Source organism: Nicotiana tabacum, chromosome 21 (genome assembly GCF_000715075.1).
Source record: "Nicotiana tabacum cultivar K326 chromosome 21, ASM71507v2, whole genome shotgun sequence".
NCBI classification, from domain to species: domain Eukaryota; kingdom Viridiplantae; phylum Streptophyta; class Magnoliopsida; order Solanales; family Solanaceae; genus Nicotiana; species Nicotiana tabacum.
The window spans coordinates 8,921,371-8,944,090 of NC_134100.1; the positions used below are offsets into that span (position 1 = coordinate 8,921,371).

A 22,720-nucleotide genomic window follows, 5' to 3' on the forward strand; every position below is an offset into this window, starting at 1 on the left:
ATCAACGCACTCTAGGAACCTGAAAGAGAACCTGATTCTTTTATTATCTACCAGTTATATTTGTAATCCTGTATGTTAGTTCGGCAAATATCTTTTAGAGACCTAGTTCTTAGACAATCGTTTGTTAATCATCAAAACTAATTTTCAGCTTAGCTGGAGAGGCAGCAGATGAGGTGCACGCAAGCTGTCTAGGACACCATCGTAGAGAGCTTAGGTGCTCTCTACCAATTCTCCAAATTTTGAGGAGAGTCAATCACTCAATCTGAAGCGATATAATGAGTGGTCAAATCTCTGTATGTAAAAGGTAGTAATTGAAACAACTGTTAAACTAAGCTCTAAAATACAGTTTTATTTATATAATTATACACCTCTATTTTTTGGAATATAAAGAAAGAGATAAGCCTGAATAATTATATTTTGAGTGCAGAATAGAATGCTTTGTTTCACTCTAGTGTTCTTTATGCTGTATATCTTGCTATCTGTCCTTGAAAATTAGACATGAGCTCCTTACACCGAGTGGCTGATAATTTTGGAGTTCTCTCGAGATTGGTAAAATTGACATAATGCAATCCAAATCTTTTTGTATACCCTTCTAACCATTCAAAGTTGTCGAGCAATGACCAAGCGAAGTAGCCCCTCACATCTGCACCTTCCCTGATCATATATATGTTAAGGATTTAACTTATATATACTTACAGTATAAACATCTTTTTACACGATCAATATGTGGAATTAGTCGGAGGCGGATACATAATTTAAATTTTATGGGTTCAAACAAATTATATTTTTAAAGTTATGAGTTCATATTTACTATATGTTGTAATTTTAATAATTTTTCACATAAATTTATACTCCGCACTGAAAGTACTGGGTTCAGTTGAACCCGGTACCAAAGGGCTAGATCTGCCCCTGGAATTAGTATGTGTTCGAGAGAGGAAGAGATATACCTTATTGCATTTGCTAAAGAATTCAAGTGGCTATGCATATATTCAACTCTTGGAGTGTCGTTGAGAGAATCAGCTAGAGAAGAATTTGGATTGTCACTCTCAGCAATGCCTGCAAAATTTCCATTACATAAGGAGTTGCCTCCAAAGAGATAAACTAGCATTTGATAAACTTATTACTCCCGCTGTCCTAATTTATGTCGTACACTTTTCTTTTTTTGTATGTCCCAAAAAGAATGTCACTTTCTATATTTAGAAATAATTTAACTTCAAAATTTCTGTTTTACTCTTAGGGGCCGTTTGGTTGGAATACGATTTATACCGGTATAAGTTATGCTGGAATTGTTGTTTATTCATTGTTTGGTATGTTGTATTAAGAATGACAATGACATAATTTCTAAGAAGAAGGTATAAGTTATACCGGTGCTAATTACCCCACCTTCTATAAGATATAAGTTATCCCGGTGTTAATTTTAACACCGGGATAACTTATACCTGGTTTGCTAACCAAACAGAGTATTAAGGTAGTATTAAATTTTTATACCATCCTTATACCTTCTTATACCTCATACCAAACGACCCCTTAATGAGAATTTATAGCCATACAAATGTTAAAGACTTGTTTTGACCACAAGTTTTAAAAGTCGTCGTTCTTTCTTAAACTCCAGTACCAAGTCAAATGGTGCCACATAAATTGGGACGGAAGGAATACTTAATTAACGACACTGTTATTTTTGTAACTTTTCGTCTTTTCCGTTACCATTTTCAGTGATAATGATTGGAGTGTTATTGAATCTGTCCTTCATGTACATCACAAGCTTTTCCATCCCTTGAGGGTAAACAAAAAGCCAGTCCATTGTAGTCTGAATCATTTACAAGGTAAAGAATCAATTGCTATTGCAGTGTCAAAAGAGCTTCCTCATTTTCTGCAGAATGGCATAGTACTGATCAGAATACTTACAGGTTGTCCAATGTACACACCATCTTTTTCTGTAGTACGAAAATAGGAACCCTCCGACCAAGAGGTTCCGTGTTCACAGGCGGAGTACAAGCAATCTTTTATATAAGCAGCAGTGTAATGATTGATGCCAATGAAATCCAGGCCATTATTCAGTTTTTTCAAATCATTGCTTGAAAAAACAGGCAGGTTATTTCCAAGAATTTGTTGCATTTCTTCAGGATATCTTCCAAATATAATAGGGTCTAAAAACCTGCATACCAATTAATCAAAACATTCCTTTTTCTTGTTTTCATTCACTTCTGTTTCTTGTAATATAAGCTATGTTGCTCGGACTCTCCGAAAATGTAGTCAGGTGCGTGTCGAATCCTCCAAAAGTAGTGTATTTTTTGAGGGTCCAACACGAGTGCGGCAGCATTTTGAAGAGTCCATGCAACATAGAATATATGCACTGATTAAGAAGTCTTACCAGTTGTAAACGAAAGATCGAGCTCTCTGAGCTGCATATTTGTCTTCTGATGAATTGCTAAAAGGTTCATACCATTGAGTATTTAAAGAAATTCCAATCATACCTCCTTGTCTTTCCTACATGTCAGCAAAGAACAAACTAAAATTACTGGTTTTGTTATATTAATACTTCAGACCAATTTGTCTAAGGGGTGATTGAAATAAAAGACTCATAAGTAAGGGGTAGCCCGGTGCACTAAGCTCTCGCTATGCGCGGGGTTCAGAGAAGGGCTGAACCACAAAAGTCTACTGTATGCAGTCTTGTCCTGCATTTCTGCAAGAAGCTGTTTTCACGGCAAAAACTCAGAAGTAAAACAAAATAAAACGGTGAACTTAGTAAAGAACTTAAAATTCTATTCTTTGACTGTGTAAAAGAATAGAATGGCCAAAAAATTGTCCAAAGTATAGATGCAGAAAGTAGCCGGAATGGCCAAAGTATAAATTGTCACATTTTGTCTTCTAATCTCCACAACTTTCCAACTTTCCAACCCCCCGCCGCGTCTAATCTCCACTTAATAACATCATTTATCCACTTAAATTCCATCCCTTATCAACTAACATGCTCAAGAGTAACATGACAGTTGAAAGAACCTGATATTTGGTTCTGTAAATGCTGGCAGCCGCGGCGTGGGATAGGATCATATTGTGGGCAGCAATGAACGGCTCCTTTTCCGAATTCCCAGCGCTGCAATTACCAAATGAACGAGAGCATCGAGCTGGAGGGAAAGTCCCCAATCTGTAGCCGCGAACGGCCATCACATTTGGCTCATTCATAGTCACCCAGTATTTAACTCTGTCTCCAAAATATTTAAAACATATGTCTGCATAATAGCTGAAATCACTCCTGGAAACAGAACAGATTTGTTCAGCAGAATAGCAACAACCACAACAGCATACCCAGTGTAATCCCACACAGTGGGGTCTGGGATGGTTGTGTGTACGCAGACCTTACCCCTACCTCGTGAAGATAGAGAGCATAATTGTTCGGCAGAATAGGTCATTGATAATATATATATAGTTACCTTTTCACGAAGTATATAAGAGGCGAAAATACTTACTGTATTTTCGGACTTAGCCAACCTCCATATCTGTCTTCAAGTTCTTGAGGTATATCATAATGTGTTAACGTGACAAATGGTTCGATACCTGAAATCATAGCAAATAAAAGAACTTGTCTAAGCCTACAGATGGTTACATTTTGCATATATTTTAGATTATTGTGATCAAAATATGTGTAAAGTTGTTCTCGTGCAACCTATGGGTCACGGGTTCCAGCCATGGAATCAGCCACTGCTGCTTGCATAGGGTAGACTGCCTACATCACACCCCTTGGGGTGCAGTCCTTCACTGGATCCTACGTGATCGGATGCTTTGTGCACCGAGCTGCCCTTTTATTGAATCAAAATATGTGTAAAGTTGTCTTAGTGCGACCTATAGGTCACGGGTTCAAGCCGTGAAATCAGCCACTGATACTTGCATCAGGGTAAGCTGCCTACATCATGCCCCTTTGGCTGCGGCCCTTCCCCGGACCCTACGCTTCATGCATGACGCTTCATGCGCCGGGCTGTCCTTTTTGAGAATCAAATATTTATAAAGTTGTCTTCGTGCGACTTATAGGTCACGGGTTTGAGCCGTGGAATCAGCCATTGACGCTTGCATTAGGGTAGACTGCCTACATCATACCCCTTGGGGTGCATCCCTTATCCTGACCCTACGTGAATACGGGATGCTTTGCGCGTCAGACTGCCATTTTTGTGATCAAAATATGAAGTGTGAACATAACAAAAGGTCACTAAATGAATGAGATAAGCAGAAATAACCTTTCTGTATGAGTGCATTAATCAGCTTACTGTAATGCTGAATTCCAGCTATATTGATATCTCCATACATCCCATCTGATTCAGTTATTGGACAAAAAAAAAAGGGTTATTAATAAGTAGAAATCGCGCTTAAGGTCAATAATTAAGGAGTTTAAATCCTGAAATATGTCATATAGACAAGAGATGTGATAGTTGTAACTTACTAGGCAGAATTCTTGCCCATGAAATAGAGAAACGAAAGCTATCCACTCCCATATCTTCCATGAGCTTGATATCCTCCTGTTTTCATTTATTTCCAAAAATCAGAAATCTAAGATTTCAAGCATTCTTCACATATTATGCTTTAGAGATACAGCATATTGATCTATATTTTCATTCTTAGATTATTTCCAAAAATCAAGAATTCTTGGATTGTCAAATGATCTTTCAATTACTTAAACTTCTAGCTAAATGAAAATTAACAGCCGTTAATCTTACTATCTTGTAAGTTACCATCACCCAGAGCTGCTAAATTAGCTCTTAAATTAGTAAACGCAAGCGTGATACTGCCCCGTACTAAGTTTCAGGTGGCTATCACCTTGATCCACGAGTCGCCCCTTCGAACTAAGTTTCATGTGGCCCCACGGGTTAATTTCCGAGATTCACTGTGTGCCACCACATGATCGAGCATTTATGGTCACCAAAACTTAGAGCTAGCTTCTTCTTGTGCACGTGTGTCTCCGGGCTACCTTGGCATGGTAAAAGTAGTAAAGAGCTTCATGAAATCACTCCGCCATTTCATACTCGTCCCCTCGAATCATTCGCTTTAATACCAGTTGTTAGACTCGGTTCAAAGACACTCTTAACATGACATCATACTATGCGCTTATTGGGCCAAGTTGGCTCGCACAGTTTTATTCAAAAAGGTTTCGCACCATTAAGAGTATTCCTACGCTTTATATGTAAGTTCACAATCTTTTCTATTCAATATTACTTTTTATGTATATATACTATGTAAAATCAATTGACACCCAAACCGTAAAATCATATTGTTTAGATAGGTAAATATTACTTACTACTATATATCGAATCTTCTTGATTTATTTATGTATTTACTTCTAAAAATTTTAATATTCCTTAATAAAAATACTTGCTACGCTACTGATGACACCTAATTTAAGTCTTCTGCCCTTATTGTGAAACATTACATTTTTTCTTTGTGTCGATATGCATAGTTGTTAATAAAAATTACGCAATCCCTCTGACATCTCGTTGTTGATTTTCGTGGAATAAATCTTCACAGTGATCGGGCTGCCCTGTTTAAATCTTCACAGTGATGTATTTTGACTTCACAAAATTGTGCAATAACAATTGTACTTCCAAAAGGGGATGTTGAGGACCTTACAACAATTGAAAGAACAGAGGTCCGTGTACAACAAATAAGGGAAAAGCATATTTTGCCCATTTAGTAAGAAATATTTTTGCCAAAAGAAAATGAACACTTTTTTAAATATGCATCATTTGTAAGTCTTTAACATGAAGGGGTAAAACGAAGACATAGAGATCGTTAGAAATGATTTTCTGCATTTTGCACGTTATGCTATTGTTCATTTACTTTAGATTGTGTTTAGTACAAAGAAAAAGATTTCTATAAAAATGCTTTCTTGAAAAATAAGTGTTCTACTACTTAATTATTTTTTGATGTTTAAAAATTAAGTAAAAAAATATTAATTTCAAAAACTCTTTACCGTGAAAATGATAATGACAATTAAATTTGTTAATGGGACTCTAGAAATACGTGATTTATTTTTATGCTAGTTGTTAGTGCAGTTGATGCTAGGCATATGAAGATAAGAGATGAAATGCGAGCTAAAACGGAGTTATAATCAAACCGAGAGATCAGTTACTCTGGCCTCGAACTGGCCGGTGAGGGGCCTCGAGGTCGATCCCTGGGCTCGAGCTCGAGCTATCGGGGGTAACCGGGAAGGGAATAGCAGTTAGAATATAATTAAATGAGGCTCTTTATGGCCAATATCAAGCAATAAATGAGGAACAAGTATGAAAGCAATAAATGAAAGAGGCAGCCTCGAGCGAGCAAGTTAGAGAAAGGAGAGAAAGAGTTGTTATTGATCTTATGTAGAATGGTTGGAGCAACAAAAACCCTTTACAAAATGGTAAGGATCCCCTTTATATAGAAGGGGAAATACAACATAGTACAAAATGCATTAATTGTAAAGATACGGAGATGGGACGACTAGACGCGATGCCTTGATATAGGCTTCGGGTAGGCCGGCTTTGTCAGACTTAGCCGTATGCCTTGGGAATTCCCCATTTTGCTCTAGCCTCGATCTACATCCTCTTTAAATCGGGTCTCGACGAGCTCCGAAGGAAGGAACTCAGTCACAGCTTCGCATCCTCGGGGTCTCGAGGTGTTCTTCTGAAGTGACTCGATAGCAAGAAATTAGGCCCTCTGATTTCGCCGCATACAGATAGTCTCCGCGTTTCTCAGAACGAAGCGATGGAAAATGATTCTGATACCCGACTCCTCGGGCTTCCCGTGACGATGTCATACCGATGATGCAACCTATGACGCCAAGTTTTTACGATAACCGGGATATTTTCTTTACTTCAGTTTTTGATATTCGGCATATTCTTGTGTGTTTGCGGGAATTTTGAATGTATGCCTCTTTAGACGATCACCAATATTTTTTCCGGTCTTTGGTTGACAGAAATGGCTCCCTTCCGAGCTTATCGTTGTTCCCCGGGTCAAGCCTGAAGCGGTCCGGTAAACTCGGATTATCGGGACCCTCGAGCCTCATGGAGATAGAGCACCGAAGTGAAAGTCAACTTCGGGCACTAGGAGATTTTATTTTGAGCTTGATGTAGATAACCTTTTAAGGCGTTGTAGATGGGTTCCTGTGGAGAGGTTGCCCATGGCCAGGTGGTGTCCTGAGGTCGAACCCTCATGGACGGAGCTTGAAGTGCTTACTTTTCTTCTTGGGAGGAGCCTTCGAGGCCGTATACCTTATCGGGACTGGAGATGATGTCGCTGACCTTTCGGGGCCTAACTTCCTTTTGACGGAGATCCTTGGGGTCGGGTACCACCTCGGGATCCATACCGAAGTCGTTGGCCTCCCAGGGCCTATCCTGGGTAGGCGAATTGCTGTTGTTCCCACATATATATGGGGTGTCTCCCGCTTCTAGGAAGATCCCATTATTTTAGATAGCTATCCTTCCGCCTTGGCGTCGACTTCTTCGTTACCTTGAGCATAAAAGTGTTTGTGTAGGTTCTTGCTTCTGTCTGCTAGTTCTACCATAGTCATGACTGTCACTTCGGGGCCTGCCCGGTTAAGAGGGGAGAGTTCCACTCCCAGTGCTCAGGATCCACGGGAGTTTACTCTTAAGACCATATCTTCGATAAGAGAGGACCATCTGGAGATAGTGAGGAGAGACTGCGGATGGGGCGAGGGGGTAGCGTTGCAGGCGCTTTCCTCGGATGAGGGCATTACGGACCCCACCGATGGATTCCTGAACGTGTACTTGTATCCTTTCGCACTAGGACCCCTTGATAGGGTCGTGCTCGATTTCTGCTTGAAGTATCGTGTTATTTTGGCGCATATACATCCGTCATTTTGGTGAGTAGTGCTGATGATGATATTCTTTGCGGAGAAGGCTGGGCATGAATTCACGCTTAGTTACCTCGTCAAGCTGTACCGGCCCTTTCATCATCGAGGTCTGCTAACCTTGTGGTGTCGTTCGTCCACGCCCTTTGTTGTTGATGATGAGGAAGATGGGGATCGAGAGTGGGTCAGTCGATTCGTCCTGGTCCGGACGACTAACGTTATACCCGTCAAACTTATGCCATTTCCTGAGGAATGGAATTTACATGAGTGAGTGGAGTGTCTCGTGCTTTCTCAGATTCGCTCGTGGCGAAAGCCAATTTAGTAATTGTGGTTCCTCCTTTTCTCCAGCAACTTTAGGGGCACCGGGCGAAGTTCCCGATCTGTCCGGCTGGGTTCGGAGGTTGGTGACCCATCCGACTTGCGACGAGCGTAGGTGGCGAGCTATGTCCCGGTGCAGATGGGAAGCGAAATACCAAGGTATGTGCGTATGCTGCTTTTACCTTGGCCTTCATATATTTGAGATGACATTTTCCTCTTTTTATGTATTGACCTTACCGTCGTAGGTGTCGGAAGGTCCCCAGGGGTGAGGCTATGCTCCTCCGGAGAGGGGGAGGAGTTGTTAGCTTCCGAGCCAAAGGTCGGTGGTGATAAACGGGATATGCACTCGTGGTGCGATGAAGCTTTTGATAGGGCTAAACGGGTCCGAGTCTTCGAGGAGAAAACGTCGCCCGAGCCTACTATTCCTGAAGTTTCCGGTTCCGGAGCGGTGATTCCTCCGAGTGATCATGCTTCGATCGAGGTTGGTTCTTCCAGGGCCGAGGGGGCTGGACCAACAGAAGTGTGCTCAGCCTTCGAGGAAGTCCGTCGGCTTCACTTCGCGGTGAGTTTTGGCATAGGCCTTCCGCGTCTCGCGTCTTCCCTTCCTTATCGAGTTTTTCTTCTGCAGGCCTTTGACAGGCTTCGGTCTGAGCTACTCCGTCATGGGGCTAGGCTTCGGAAAGCTCTGGATCAAGGTAGGTCCCTTATGCTCTTCTACGAGGAGAAGGAAGTTGAGTTGACGCACTGGCGATATGAGGCGTACCGGGGCTCGAATTACGAGAGCTATTTGATGGAGCAGGTAACTTCTCATGGTATGCGTTTCACTTTTTAACCTTTTAGGCTAACTTTTTGCCTATCTCAGTTGCAGAAAAAGACGGAGGCTCCGAAGCACCTTAGGGGTGAAGTCGTCCGAGTCAGGAATGACTGTGGCGAGCTGAGAGCTTAGGTTCAGGCTCAAGCTTCAGATGAGAAGGGTGCCTGGCTAAAGTTCCTGCCTTCGAGACCCAACTCCACTTGTCTCGTGATAACGCTTTAGTTCAAGCGGATATGATCGCGAAGCTCGAGTCCGAACTTTCGAAGGTCAGGGTCGAGATCGTTGATGCTCAGGCTGAAGCAGCATTAACCTGGACTAAGGCTGACCAGGAGATGGCGATTCATTTGAAGGATGCTACTGATGCTCATGCTGAGTTGAAGAGGGCCCTCGATCGTGAAGAGGGGATCGAGGAATATGTTCGTTGCAGATCCCGAAGAGAGGTACTTGAAGAGATCGGCGCCAAGGTTTTCCCGGAAGAGCTGGCTCGAGCGAGGGCGGACGAGCGTGACGCTTGGTCACTTCTGGCCGACACCATGGAGAGTGAAGATGAGACTGGTAGACCGTAGCCTTCTGGAGCAGGGCGTAGACTTTGTCATTTTGTATGTGATATTCGTAGAGCGCGTTTGTAGATGGGGAATGCACTTTTTGTGTATGTAAATAAAAGAAAACCTAAAGCTTTATTTCCTGTGTATCCCTTTCTTCTTTGCTTCTGACCAGGTGGACTGGTTTCGGAGTTGGCGAGAATCCTTAGACTCGTAATATGGCTCCGGGGCTCATCAGGCATGCTCGGGGGCTCTTACGCGTTCGGTCTATGCAGCCTTTAGTGTAAGCTGGAGTTGGAGCCCTTACGTTTTTGCTTGACTGTCTTGGGTTCCGTCTCCAAGTCGGATTACGACTTGAGCTCAATTGACCATCAAGTTTTGTGTTTTTGTGGGATGGCCACAACGGCTCTTACGCCTTGGGTCGGAGCGACCTTTTGGTCATTTGTATTTTAACTATTTTGGGTTCAGTGTCCGAGTCGGGTTGCGAATCAAGCTCACTGACATTCAAGTTTTTTTAGGGCTGGCGACAATGGCTCTTACGCCTCGGGTCAAGGTGACCTTTTAGGTGTGAGTCCATGAGGCTCATAGAGCTGGCAACGATGGCTTTTATGCTATGCCCTTAGGAATGTATAGTTAACTATTTTGGATCTGGTCTCCGAATCGGGTTACGACTCGAGCTCATTTTGATCCTCAAGCTTTCAAATTTTAAGCTGGTGATTGTGGCTCTTACGCTTTTGGTCGTTGCAACCTTTTAGTGTGTGGCCCTGAGGCTCATTTGGCTGGCGACAATGACTCTTACGCTTTTGCCCTTAGGTATATGTAGGCTTTGTTTTCCTCTCGTTAAGGACTTTTTGAAATAATTTTTCCCGACCCGTCGTCGGTTCGGGGAGAACCTCGATTTCAAGTTGTTAGAGGCGATGTTTGAGCACCTCGAAAGGTTTAGCTCGTAGGCTAAGTAGCTCGAAGCCTTGTGATTTGGAGCTGACATGGTCGAAGCTCGTTTGCCTGTCGAGGGTAGCCTGTTTTAACCGGTTCTTTTTGACGTAGATTTGAAGTAATGTCATGTGATTTTATAGCGACGGTCGAGCGTCCCTGAGTCGCGTTAATTTGGCTGGTGCATCCATATTGACTGTACTCAATTGTGTTTTTCCGGAGCCATTTTTGATCCCCGAGTGTGGTAGTTTAGGCGTCTACATCGAGGGTATGCCCTTTCGGAAGTCTTACAAATACGACATATAGCCTAAACTTTGGGATCAAGTTTTATGCCTGTAGTAAGGTCTTACAAATTCCTCATGCCTGTTGAGATCTTACAGTTTTTTCATGCCTGTTGAGGTCTTACAGTTTTGTCATGCCTGTTGAGGTCTTACAGTTTTGTCATGCCTGTTGAGGTCTTACAAATTTTGTTGCTATGTTAAATAGATCTTGCTAGACCGAGTTGCTCGCTCGGGGTCTTACGGCTTCGGGTTTTTAAGTGAGTGGCGACCAACGACAGTCTCCGAGTCATCGAGTTTGTTTATGCTCGAAGGTCGTTACTCATGAGTTCGGAGTTGCCTCATTGAGGACTTATGAGCATGGAGTTCCAACCCTGAGGTCATGCAGGTATCAAATTGTTGGCACTAGTCTCCGAGTATTTCGGGATGTACTCGATGGAGGGATCCTTGATGTGAACATGCTAAATTTTCTTTGGAGTACAAGACGCTTTTGGCGAAAGATATTCTTTGATTGCTTGGCGTAAGTACATGACATTGTGTTGCTATAAGCCCAGCTTATGCGGACACGGTTCGCTCGACCGTTTAGTCTGGTACATCATTTCCTATTGGAATTTAGTCTCCGTTCTTCGGCTCTTCCGAGCGGATGGCCTCTCAAAGGGGGTGCCCTCCAATTTTCGGGGTTGATTACAAAAGAAGCCCTGCGAGCTTGTCGAATCCTCCTTAGGCGGCGCATCGCCCCATTAAGAATCTTGCCGGTGAAACCCTCTTTGGACGAAAGCTCTGGCGAAGGGAAAGAGTGTAACGGGTTCCATTAAGGCCTTGGGATCTTCGGGTTGAGTTAACACTTTCGAACGCCCTGACCGATTGCCTGCATATGGGTTAGTGTAAAGTAACACAGGAGGGAGGTGGTCTTATCGTATTGCGGGGTGTGTAGGCGATGTTCCGAGGTCCGACGTGTCCCTACTATTTTGGAGCGAAGGATCTGTATGGCCCTCCGTTGTGTTTAATCAGGCTTGGCCGAAGACATGGTTTGATTACCCTTTGACTTTTTTGAGAGTGGAGATATTGGTGCCGACACTATATCACGTAACGTGAACACTTCCCTTGCCACATGCTGCTCCCCGTTGACGGTTTTAATTTCATCCTTTGCTGGGGGTTTTATCATTTAGCGAAGAGGGGACTGTATCACCTTCATGCGATGCGTTCGTGGCCGTCTGAATAAGGCGTTTATACCTTTCGTCTCCTTTGACGACATAGAATTTGGCGTTCCGATCTGCGCCAGCCATACTGACTGAGAGAATGATCTCTCCTCTCATTGTTCGATTGCCGTGTTGAATCCGCCAAAGATTCGAGAGGCGGGCGTGATTTGGTTCGGCAGTATGAGCTGCTCTATCACTCTCGTCCCAATAATGTTGGTCGAGTCACCTGAATTCATGAGCACATGTTTTATTTGGAATGAATCGAATGAGGAAGAAGGTTACCAGTGCGTTGTTACGAGGTTGGGGCGAGGTTTTGGAGCCTTCCTCGCCGAATGCGAGGGTATCTTCGGATACGTATCCCGAGGTCCGTTCTCCTCTGGTGACAGACATTTTTATCATCCACTTTACAAGTTCCTGGAAAGTGTCGTCGCTTCTCCACCATCATGGTAATATGTCGCGGCCTCTTTGCTTCGTTCTTCTTGGCCGCCTTTCTTACTCGGAACTGAACTCGAGCCCGATCGCTCAAAAGTTCTCGGCAGTGATTTTTATTGAGTAGCTTGGCTATTTTCTTTTGGAGCTGATGGCAATCTTTGGTCCTGTGGCCATGCGTATTATGTAGTTCACATACCAAGCTGTGATTCCTCTGGGAAGGATCCGACTGAATAGGCCTAGCCATTCGTTGTCCCTGGTTTTGCTGATGGTGAACACGATGTCCGATACAGCGATGTTGAAGTCGTATTCTAATGGACGAGGCGCCCCCGCTGGCCTCGTGCCTCCGTCGAATTTGGCTATGTTGGCGAGTCCTCGAGGATATTGTCCTCGATCCCTTCTCCGACCGTCGCAAGGTAGGTTGCGCCTCGGGGCATTCCTCCTATCTTCGGCGTATGGCCGGTATCTTTCTTTGTTTGGTTTTGGTTCCTTTGCCAGGAGCCTGCTTGGGTATACTGAGCCTAAGGGGGCTCCCGGATGGTCATCCTCGACCCTGATTTGCGACTGGTACCGGTTGTGGGCGTTCGACCAGGTCTTAGCTGGATACTCAATCAAGTTCTGTTTCAACTATCCTGAAGCCACCGAGCTTCATTCATTCAGGCCTTGAGTGAAGGCCTGCACTGCCCAGTCGTCGGAGACCGGGGGTAGTTCTGTTCATTCCGTCTGGAAACGAGATACGAATCCTTACAGCATTTCATTCTCCCTTTGCTTAGTCTCAGATGCATCAGACTTTCATGTTGCTACTTCGATGGCACCGACGTGAGCCTCTACGAAGGAATATGCCGGTATGGTAAGTGAGTCTGTGGGGTTGGGAGCTAGGTTATGATGACATCTCATGGCCTCCTTCGAGAGCGTTTCCGCGAACTTCTTCAACAATACAGACTCGATCTCGTCATTCTTTATACCGTTGCATTTTACTGCACAGGTGAAGGTAGTAACGTGTTCATCAGGGTTTGTGGTCCCGTTGTACTCCGGGTGTTCTGGCATTCTGAACTTCTTTGGAATAGGTTTTGGAGCCGCTTTCTCTGGGAACGACTGTTGTATGAACTTTTTCGAATCTACACCCTTCAGGACCGAGGGTGCGCCTGGGATTTGGTCGACTCTGAAGTTATAGGTTTCAACCTTCTTATCATTGGCTGCTATCATTTTCTTGCCTGACTCGACCCTTTCGGTGAGGTCCTCGAGCATTTTTAAGATGGCAGGGTCTGCTATCGATCCGTTATTGCTCGATCTCTCAGGTACCTGCTCAGCTGGAGGGGAGGCTATCCCCGGTGCTACCGTGTTGGGAGCCTTCGGGTGGCTTTGTAGCTGGGCAATAGCCAGCTGTTGTGCCTGCAACATTTCAAAAATAACACGAAGACTAACTTCCTGTTCTTCCCAGGCTGGGGTTTCTTGGGCTTCCTGTTGGGCGCCATGTCGTATGCTCTTGTCAGTGTGTGAGGTTTCGTCAACCAGTCGTGCGTCTTGCAAATCCGTGTCCGTTGGGATCGGTCCAGGTGCATTATTGGCGTTCTGCGGTGGCGCGCCAACAAATGGAACAACCACGCCATTTTCTCCGTGGTTTTTGAGGTTGTCGTTCTCGACTCTGTTCACTGAGCCAGACATTTTGACCTGAAATCGAAGATCTTGGACAAGAAAAAGTGTGAAAGATAACTTGCGTTGTGTAGTGAAACCAGCAAGAAAATAATCACTATTATTTTTAGCCCCACAGTGGGCACCAAACTGTTTACCGTGAAAATGGTAATAACAATTAAATTTGTTAATAGGACTCTAAAAATACGTGATCTATTTTTATGCTAGTTGTTAAAGCAGTTGATGCTAGGCGTATGAATATAAGAGATGAAATGCGAGCTAAAACAGAGTTATAATCAAACCGAGAGATCAGTTACTCTGGCCTCGAACTGGCCGGTGAGGGGCCTCGAGGTCGATGCCTGGGCTCGAGCTATCGAGGGTAACCAGGAAGGAAATAACAATTATAATATAATTAAAGGAGGCTCTTTATGACCCATATCAAGCAATAAATGAGGAACATGTATGAAAGCAATAAATGAAAGAGGCAGCCTCGAGCGAGCAAGTTAGAGAAAGGAGAGAAAGAGTTGTTATTGATCTTATGTAGAATGGTTGGAGCAACAACAGCCCTTTACAAAGTGGGAAGGATCCCCTTTATATATGAGGGGAAATATAACATAGTACATAATACATTAATTGTAAAGATACGGAGATGGGACGGCTAGACGCGACGCCTTGATACAGGCTCTGGGTAGGCCGGCTTTATCAGACTTAGCCGTGTGCCTTGGGAATTTTCTATTTTGCTCTAGCCTCGATCTACGTCCTCTTTAAATCGGGCCTCGACGAGCTCTCAATCGCAGCTTCGCGTCCTCGGGGTCTCAAGGTGTTCTTCTGAAGTGACTTGATAAAAAGAAATTAGGCCCTCTGATTTCGCTGCATACAAAAACATTTATAGATAATCTAGGCAAACACTAGAGGGTGAGGTTGGGGATGGTGGGCCACGGGGTGGGGGTGGAGTGTGTTGGGTGTGTGTGAACTATGGCTGTCCGGCCCGTCCCATCCTAGTCTCGATCCCATCCCGGCCCGGCCCACTTAATTCTAAATAGGATGGGCCCATATTAAATAGTACAAGGGATGGGACGGGCTTCCCATTTCGTCCCGTTTATCCCGGTCCATTTATCCTGTCCTGTCCCGGGTGTTATTTAATATTTTTTTTGAAATAGAGTCGTTGGGGAGCGGCCTTGTTTGCAAATTTAACCGTTCCCATTGGCTATAAACTGTCATATCTGCCCCTCCCCCTCCCAAACTTTTAATTTAACCCCTAAGTTTATTAAATTATCACATACAAATATAATTTTTTTGAGAGCACCTAATCTATTTGAGCTTGTATCCATAAAAATTTGTGGTCCTTAAGTAAGTGCCTGGTTAGACCCCCCGTCTCATCACTTTTGGCATGTACAAATCGTTGCTTACTTTTTTTGCATATAGCAAGTTCATTGACTTTATCATGTTTAAAAAATTTCCATACAAGTGATGTTTTGGTACGTTCAACCTTACGCTTACCCCTTATAGGAGGTACAAGGGTAAAGCTCCAGACCGAGATTGACTCAGAGTTGGAGTTTGTGTTGCGGGACTAGTGGGTGTTTCATCTAATTCTTCTTCCTCATTTTCTTCATCCTCATTTTCTTCGTACTCAATAAAAATATCATTACCAAATTGTCTTTGTAAAGTTTCATGATCTATTTATTCTCCGAAATTAATATTATAACATGCGGGAGGTTGGAAAAATAAAGTTTCATCAACATGAGTGTCATATATTTTCTAATTTAGGAGAAAGACTAGGACTAGGATTACTACTACTATCACATTTACTACTTTTTTTACTACTTTTTAAAATATGCCAAATACATTTTTAGGAGCCATAATTTAAATACGAAATTAAATTAAAAAGGTTAACACATAAATTAAACACACAAATGAAATACGAAAATAGAACACGTAGAGTAAACACAAAAATTAAGCACTAAAATGATACGCAAGAATTATATATTAAAACTAAGAGATGGAACGAGTGAACCGTGATTAAATATTAATACTTGAAGAGATTGCCAAAAAATTGCTCAAATACTTGACGAATTAAATTGAAGCTTGGAAGTTGCTCTAAAAATTTACCCAAATACTGGAAACTTAGTTGATTGTGAGAAAATTCAGAGAATAATATAGATAGATTGTAAGAGATTTGAGAGAGAATGACTGATTTTTGTGGGAAAAAATGAAGAAGGATGAGGTTATTTATAGTTAGAAATAGGGCCAAAGTAGAAATTTGAAAGTTCTATTAATAAAATAAAAGGCTATAAGCCTTGATTTTTTTTTTTTTTTTTATAAATTGTCTTACACTCTTACTTATTTACGTAATGGCTTGAAATTTTATTAAATAAATTGTAACTCAATTATAATTACTAAAATATTTCATTACAAGTCTTTTATTTTAATAGTTTATTATTCTTTACTTAGTTTCTTTATAATTTATCAAATTTTAAGTTTATTAAATAAGTCAAAAAAAATAGTCGTTGCAAACTTCAAAAACTTAGTCATTGTCAAAAAACTAGTCGTTGCCAAACTTAATGCTTAAATAATGAATTTTTTTTAAAAGGCCACCTTAAGGCCTGCGAACCGTCCCGTCCCGTCCCGTCCCATCCTATCCCGTTTGTTAGTGGGATGGGATGGGCCTACCGTTTTGTCCCATTTATCTCGTCCCGCCAGCATCCCCGCTAAATATCGTCACATCTCGTTTATTTGGTCTCGTCCCGTTGGACAGCCATAATGTGAACAAAGTCCCACATGGAAAGTAGAAAGGAAAAAAATTCAACTTATAAGGAGTTGAATATTCTTAATGGTGTGAGGTATTTTCGGAAAAACCGTCCAAGCTTGGCCTAAAGCGGGCAATATCTCACCATGTTAATAGTATCTTTGGACCGTTTTAGCTCAATAAAATGTGGGGGCGGCGGTAGGTGTTGGGGTGTTGGGTGAGGATGGGAAGTGGGGAGGAGTGTAGGGGTGGGGGTTGAGTATGGGTGTCGACGTGTGGATGGGGGGTGGTAGGGTGCATGGGGGCGGGCGTATTAGGTGGAGAGGAGACAAGTAGTTGGAATGCCAGTAAAAGATCGTTCTATAAATGAAATTGTTAACTATTCGAAAGTTATTCAACTTGAGTTTACGAGAGCATGAATGATTTCTTTTTCATTTTAGGAAGAAAGAAGAAGAAAAAGACTAGGTGAAAGTCATTTTCCTAAATTATTGAAAATTTTTATTCTTCTTGAGATATTTTTGCTCCACCCTTAAAATATTACGATAATTAATATATAGGAATTTCTCTCATACTATTTTGCTCAGGATGCCTTTTGACTATCTCTCTTCAAATTATTCTATTTTAATTATTTATAGATACACTCAATATTATATTTCAAAAGTAATCACTATACCCTATATGTAAGGAAAATATTGCACAATAGTTGGTAAAATTTCTATCATATAACTGTTTAAGTTTTTGATTTTATATCATAAGGTAACCATCATATTTGTGTACGATTTCTATTTTATAAGGGGTTTAACTTTTTAAATTTTTAAACACAATAGTCTATCAACAATTCATTTATATTCAGAGAAATTTATTTGATCATTTAAGTAAATTCAATTTTAACGAATAAAATATAAATATTAAAGGGTGAAACCTAGTGGCCAATAAAGCGAGGAGAATTATGAGGTTTCGCGTTTAAATCTTTGTGGAGGCAAGAATATTACTTCATTTGTCTCGTTTTATGTGTCATAATTTAGACTTCAAAAATCAAACTTTTTATTTTATTAATTGAAATTAGATGAGGTGTGGGCATATAATCCTAAAATTAAATGAATTGCACACAAGTTGTGCTTAAAACTGCTATCACTACGTACAATACAACTCATTTTGCCTGTACCTGACTTTTCTGTCACATCAGTGCGTAAGTGGACAGGTTGTAGAAAACATGCAAAAATATGGGAACCTCTCAAATCCCACCAACAGATATGCCGCATAGCTCTACGCAATGATTGACAGATACAAATACTCGTTTTAATTTATATGGACTTATTTGATCGAGCATCGAGTTTAAGAGAAAAAAAAGACTTTTGAACTTGTGGCATAAAATGAGACACATATATTTTATGTGGCTATAAATTATTTTATAAAAGTAAACTGTTTTCAAATAAGGAAAAAAATCATTCTTTTTGACACGAACTAAAAAAGAAATAAGTTCATATAAATTAAAACGGAGGAAGTAAATACTATGCTTGTGGGATAACAATTCAGCAGATACCACATTTTTTTGTTTGACATAGGAATCCTCACTAGTGTTAGATGTTTGTTCTAATTTTCTTATCATATTTAATTTTCCTATCTCTCAACAAAAAGGCAACATATTTATAAATAATTGGATTTTCCTTCTTGTAGAAGAAAATTATAAATCGTTCATATTTGACTAGTCTTTTTTCTTGTATAAAAATGTTTGGACTTTTATAAATTGTTGATTTTTCCTTCTCATCAGTAGCATCCACAATGTAGCCATATGGGTTTGAGAGTCGTATTTAGGAAGAAAACTTTACGGGACAAATATTAGTGTGTCACTCGTGTTTGCCTCTTAGTTCTCTCGATATGTTGTACTCTCTTTTATATAGTAGATTGTTCATCTCCGCCGTGGACATAGGTCAATTGATCGAATCACGTTAAATATTCGTATTTTTTTGATAAATTTCTTTTTTGTTATCTGATTTATCATCGTTTAAAAATTGACAAAAGATTCGGAAATTTTGTAGCAACATGGAAAACAAACGCCAGACCAAAAAGTAAATGGCCTCTGGTGGAAGTCAAATTTCTATTGTTATTAAATCAATGCATGCTTTCACGAGGAAAAAGCTAAAACTGCAGTAAACATTAAATAACGCGCCAAAAAAGCCATTGTGGTTTATAAAAAAATAATGTAACAAGGAGTAAACACATATCAGTTACCTATATACTTTACGTACTAGCTTTCCTCATATATAGCTTATAGTACTACGGCCGGCGTGAGAGTAATATACTTTATGCACGTGACGGAGCCAGAATTTTTATTAAAAGGTGTCAAAATATTTGAAAATAAACGTAGAAATAATTTGGGAGGGGGGAGGGGGTTGATCACGATATAGTAATATATACGTCTAAATTTTTTTACGTAGCTATACAATATAATTTTCCGGATGAAGGGGTGTCAGTTGACACCTCTTAGGATATACGTACTAGCTTTATTAGAGGCGAAACAAGTATTTAATACCACTCTTGATTAATCTCTTGGTAGTTGCCTAGTTGGTAAAGTACCGGTAATTGTTTGTTTATCATATACTCCTACATTAGTATATAGTACATTACTTATCTTTGAGGAAGATGCTGAATTTTGAATACTTAATTACTACAACAGTTACCATCGAAGGATGTGGTTGAATGGTTGAGGCCTCTTTAACAAGGGCGGATGTAGCCTATTATACGTGGGTTCCCGTGAACTCAGTAGCTTTTGCATATATTCTGTATAGGTATTAAAAAATTAACTAAATATCCATAAATATTTAGTTGTGAACCAAGTTACTTATTGTATATTTACTTAAAGTCGATATAGGAACCCAAAAACTTTAAATCCTGGATCCGCCTCTGCTCTTTACGAATAGCTAGAGGGTTTCGTGTGCGAGAAATTGGAAATACATAATTTTTTGACCACGCTAATCAAGGAGCGAGACTGTTTGTGCTCGTGATAGGCTTAATTTTAATTAGCCGCTATCATTTGTTTAATGAATGAATAAGAAATTGATAGTAAATTAATAAGGAGCGGTTTATTCTCTCATTATATGTATCCGATGTGAAACTGAATTAATTAGGTCAATAAACTTAAAATATTGAGACGGAAAAAAAACGGATGCAGCGTACCCGATATCGGTTGTAATGGTCGAGAGCAATATCTCCATTACTTCCATCTGCTATGTGCCCTGCACCAGATCCCCAGTCATATATTATAATTCTTGATTATTATCTAGGGGAGGGGGAGATGGGGTGGAGGGGTAGTGCTGAATGTGTCAAACATGGGAAGAAATTTAGACATATACCGTCAAACCCCTCTATTACATCCTCGATTGTTCCGATAAGTATTGTTATAGAGGATGTATAATATAACATAATATAAAAATTAATTCTGAGAAAAATTTATTTTTTATAGTTAATGACTGTTATATAGGAGTGCTAGAGAGATCTGACGGCAGTAAATTAAAGCTCACCAACTTCATGAGTAAAAACATCCCAATTGTTAAGGCCTTTTCCATCACTAAGGAAAGCTCCTTCAAACTGCAAAAGAAACAAGAATTTATTTTAATGCCCTAAAACATAAAGTTCAACTACTGTATAAAGCAAGATGTAGAAATAAGCAGAGAAAAACCTGGTAACTAGAAGAGGCTGTTCCAAACAAGAAAGTGCTTGGAAATGAAACTGAGTTTGGATATTCTTTGCCACTAAGGTAATTTTCTGTCTGAGAACATGATACCATGAAATCAGGAAAAGACACACTTAGTGCAAATATTACAAGCCAAATCATTGCAATTGATTCCATTATACTTAGAGAATAAATTACTGTGCTTAAGAATGCAATGGAGAAAATACTCATCTAAGGAAGGGAGGAAGAAGAAGGGTATTAGTGCATGGTTTGACTTATTTTTTCCTAATATTATATGTTACAAATTTGAAGATCTTTTAGATAGAAAGAAGATACCCGAGTGCTTATGTAGAAAACCTCAGGGTACTAACACTGAGATTGTAGGGTCTATCTTATTCAAGAATAGACATGTGCCTATGAAATAAAGCTTGGCTGATAACTCTTTCTTGGAGCTAAAGATTGAAAATAAGCGGAGGAGATTAATATATCTCCTGTAGCATTCTTTCATACTACGTATTTTACTCCTATAAAAGGGCACATCAACAAAGACAGAAAGAAAGATCAAGATATTACAGATAGGGTATAAAAAATAGTGTGTAAGAAAAATAGAGAGTGTGAGCGATATTGTAGTTGTCACGACCCCAGTTCGCCCTCCTTGAACTATCGTGACGGCACCTAATCTTTACGACTAGGTAAGCCTAACAAATTACAGAAAAAGAAACAACAGAATAAAACTAGCCAAAAACTACATAAATAACATAATGAAGCGTTTAGGATACAATACAAGCTCTCAAACTGAAACCCGAAATCTCATGAAATCACAAACTGTTGAATTACTACAAGTGTCTAACTCCAGAATGTCTAAACAAAAGTAAATATCGAAGGGCTAATACTATAAGAGAGAATGGAAAGGGACTCATCGGTCTGCGGACGCGGCAGATATACCTCGAAGTCTCTGGAGAATCGCCTCGCCTCAAGGGTAGTAGGGTTGAGTCGAAGTACCTGGATCTGCATATAAAAAACATGCGCAGAAAGGGAATGAGTATACCACAGCGGTACTCAGTAAGTGCCAAGACTAACCTCGGTCGAGTAGTGACGAGGAAGGTTAGGGCCCTACTAATTATAGCTGAAAAATGAGGTAAAACAGTATAGAATATGACAATATAAATAATTGCTAACAGTATGAAGTAACACAGGATAATAAGAATAACAACAACTATAACAGAGACAAAATAATCACAGAAGGAATACAACTCAATATAGAGATAATAACCGGGGATCTCCTAGGATACCGTCCTGTAGTCCCAAATATAAATATCCAGTGGATCTCCCGGGTGTCGTCCCGTATTCCAACTCATAGTGCGCGGGGATCTCTCTGAATACCGATCCGTAATCCCAAATATAAATACCCAGTACTGGGGAATCTACTAGGTGCAGTCCTGTAGTTCCAATATAACTGTGCAGAGGGATCTCCCGGAATATAAATTCGTAGTCCCAAAGTAAACATACAGGGGATCTCCTAAGATACCGTCCCGTACTCCCAAAGTAAACACACAACAGCAATACGATGAATACTTAATCCAATTCAAATTTCATACCAAGGAAAAACAGGTATTTCTAACCTAGCATGTTCCACATAATCCAAATAAGGCAGTTTGAGCAAGTAAAACAATTAAGTCAATTAGACATGCTACCCTAAGCTAACAGTAGGCTTAAATTGCAAGTAGTATAAACAGGAAAGGGAACACAATTATAGTTACTTAATGAAAATAGGATTTTCAATAATTCGCACAAGTACACACTCGTCATCTCACGTACAAGGCATTTCAAATATCAACAATACCAAATCCTAAGGGGAGTTCCCTCACACAAGGTTAGGCAAGCCACTTACATCGAACCGGCTCAAAAATCAACCCGAAACCACGCTCTTGCCATGAGTACTCGACTCCAAATGACCCAAATCTATTCAAATCAATTGCATAATGTAAATATCACTTCAAGTAATTGATTCCACTAATTGATTCTAAGCTAATACGCGAAATTTAGGAAAAATGAACAAAATGCCCATGGACCCACATCTCGGAATTGGGTAAAATTTATAAATTCAGAATCCTCATGCTCTCACTAGTTCAGTCATACCAAAAGTACCAAAGTCAGACCTCAAATGGCCCCTCAAATCACCACTCAAAACTCTCCAATTAACCAAGCCCTAACCCCCAATTTTACCACTGATTTTCCTTCAAATTTCATGCTTACAATGATAAAAATCACCACAATAACGAGCTTAAGGACAAAAGACCTTACCTCAATGAATATCTCTGAAAA

General features: G+C 40.6%; 1 protein-coding gene across 1 annotated transcript; it reads right to left on the bottom strand.

Annotated features, from left to right (window-relative positions):
• Window positions 1–323: 323 nt before the first annotated feature.
• LOC107832842 (beta-glucosidase 18-like) lies at window positions 324–20,799 on the bottom strand. The gene is made up of 12 exons (XM_016660737.2): window positions 20,402–20,799; window positions 20,244–20,310; window positions 19,900–19,958; window positions 4,433–4,508; window positions 4,230–4,304; window positions 3,468–3,555; window positions 3,001–3,253; window positions 2,372–2,487; window positions 1,906–2,155; window positions 1,705–1,807; window positions 948–1,056; window positions 324–654 (listed from the first exon to the last, which is right to left on the bottom strand). Exons 1-12 carry the CDS (start codon window positions 20,624–20,626, stop codon window positions 459–461), a joined length of 1,617 nt encoding a protein of 538 aa, XP_016516223.1. The 5' UTR covers window positions 20,627–20,799; the 3' UTR covers window positions 324–458.
• Window positions 20,800–22,720: the final 1,921 nt, after the last annotated feature.

Coding starts and splice junctions, on each gene's coding strand:
- LOC107832842 (XM_016660737.2), bottom strand. CDS start 20,626: ATGAGTATTTTCTCCATTGCATTCTTAAGCACAGTAATTTATTCTCTA. Junction 2,488..3,000: donor TTTACAGAACCAAATATCAG/GTTCTTTCAACT, acceptor GCTGACATGTAG/GAAAGACAAGGAGGTATGAT. Junction 1,057..1,704: donor AATCATTATCACTGAAAATG/GTAACGGAAAAG, acceptor GAAATTTTGCAG/GCATTGCTGAGAGTGACAAT.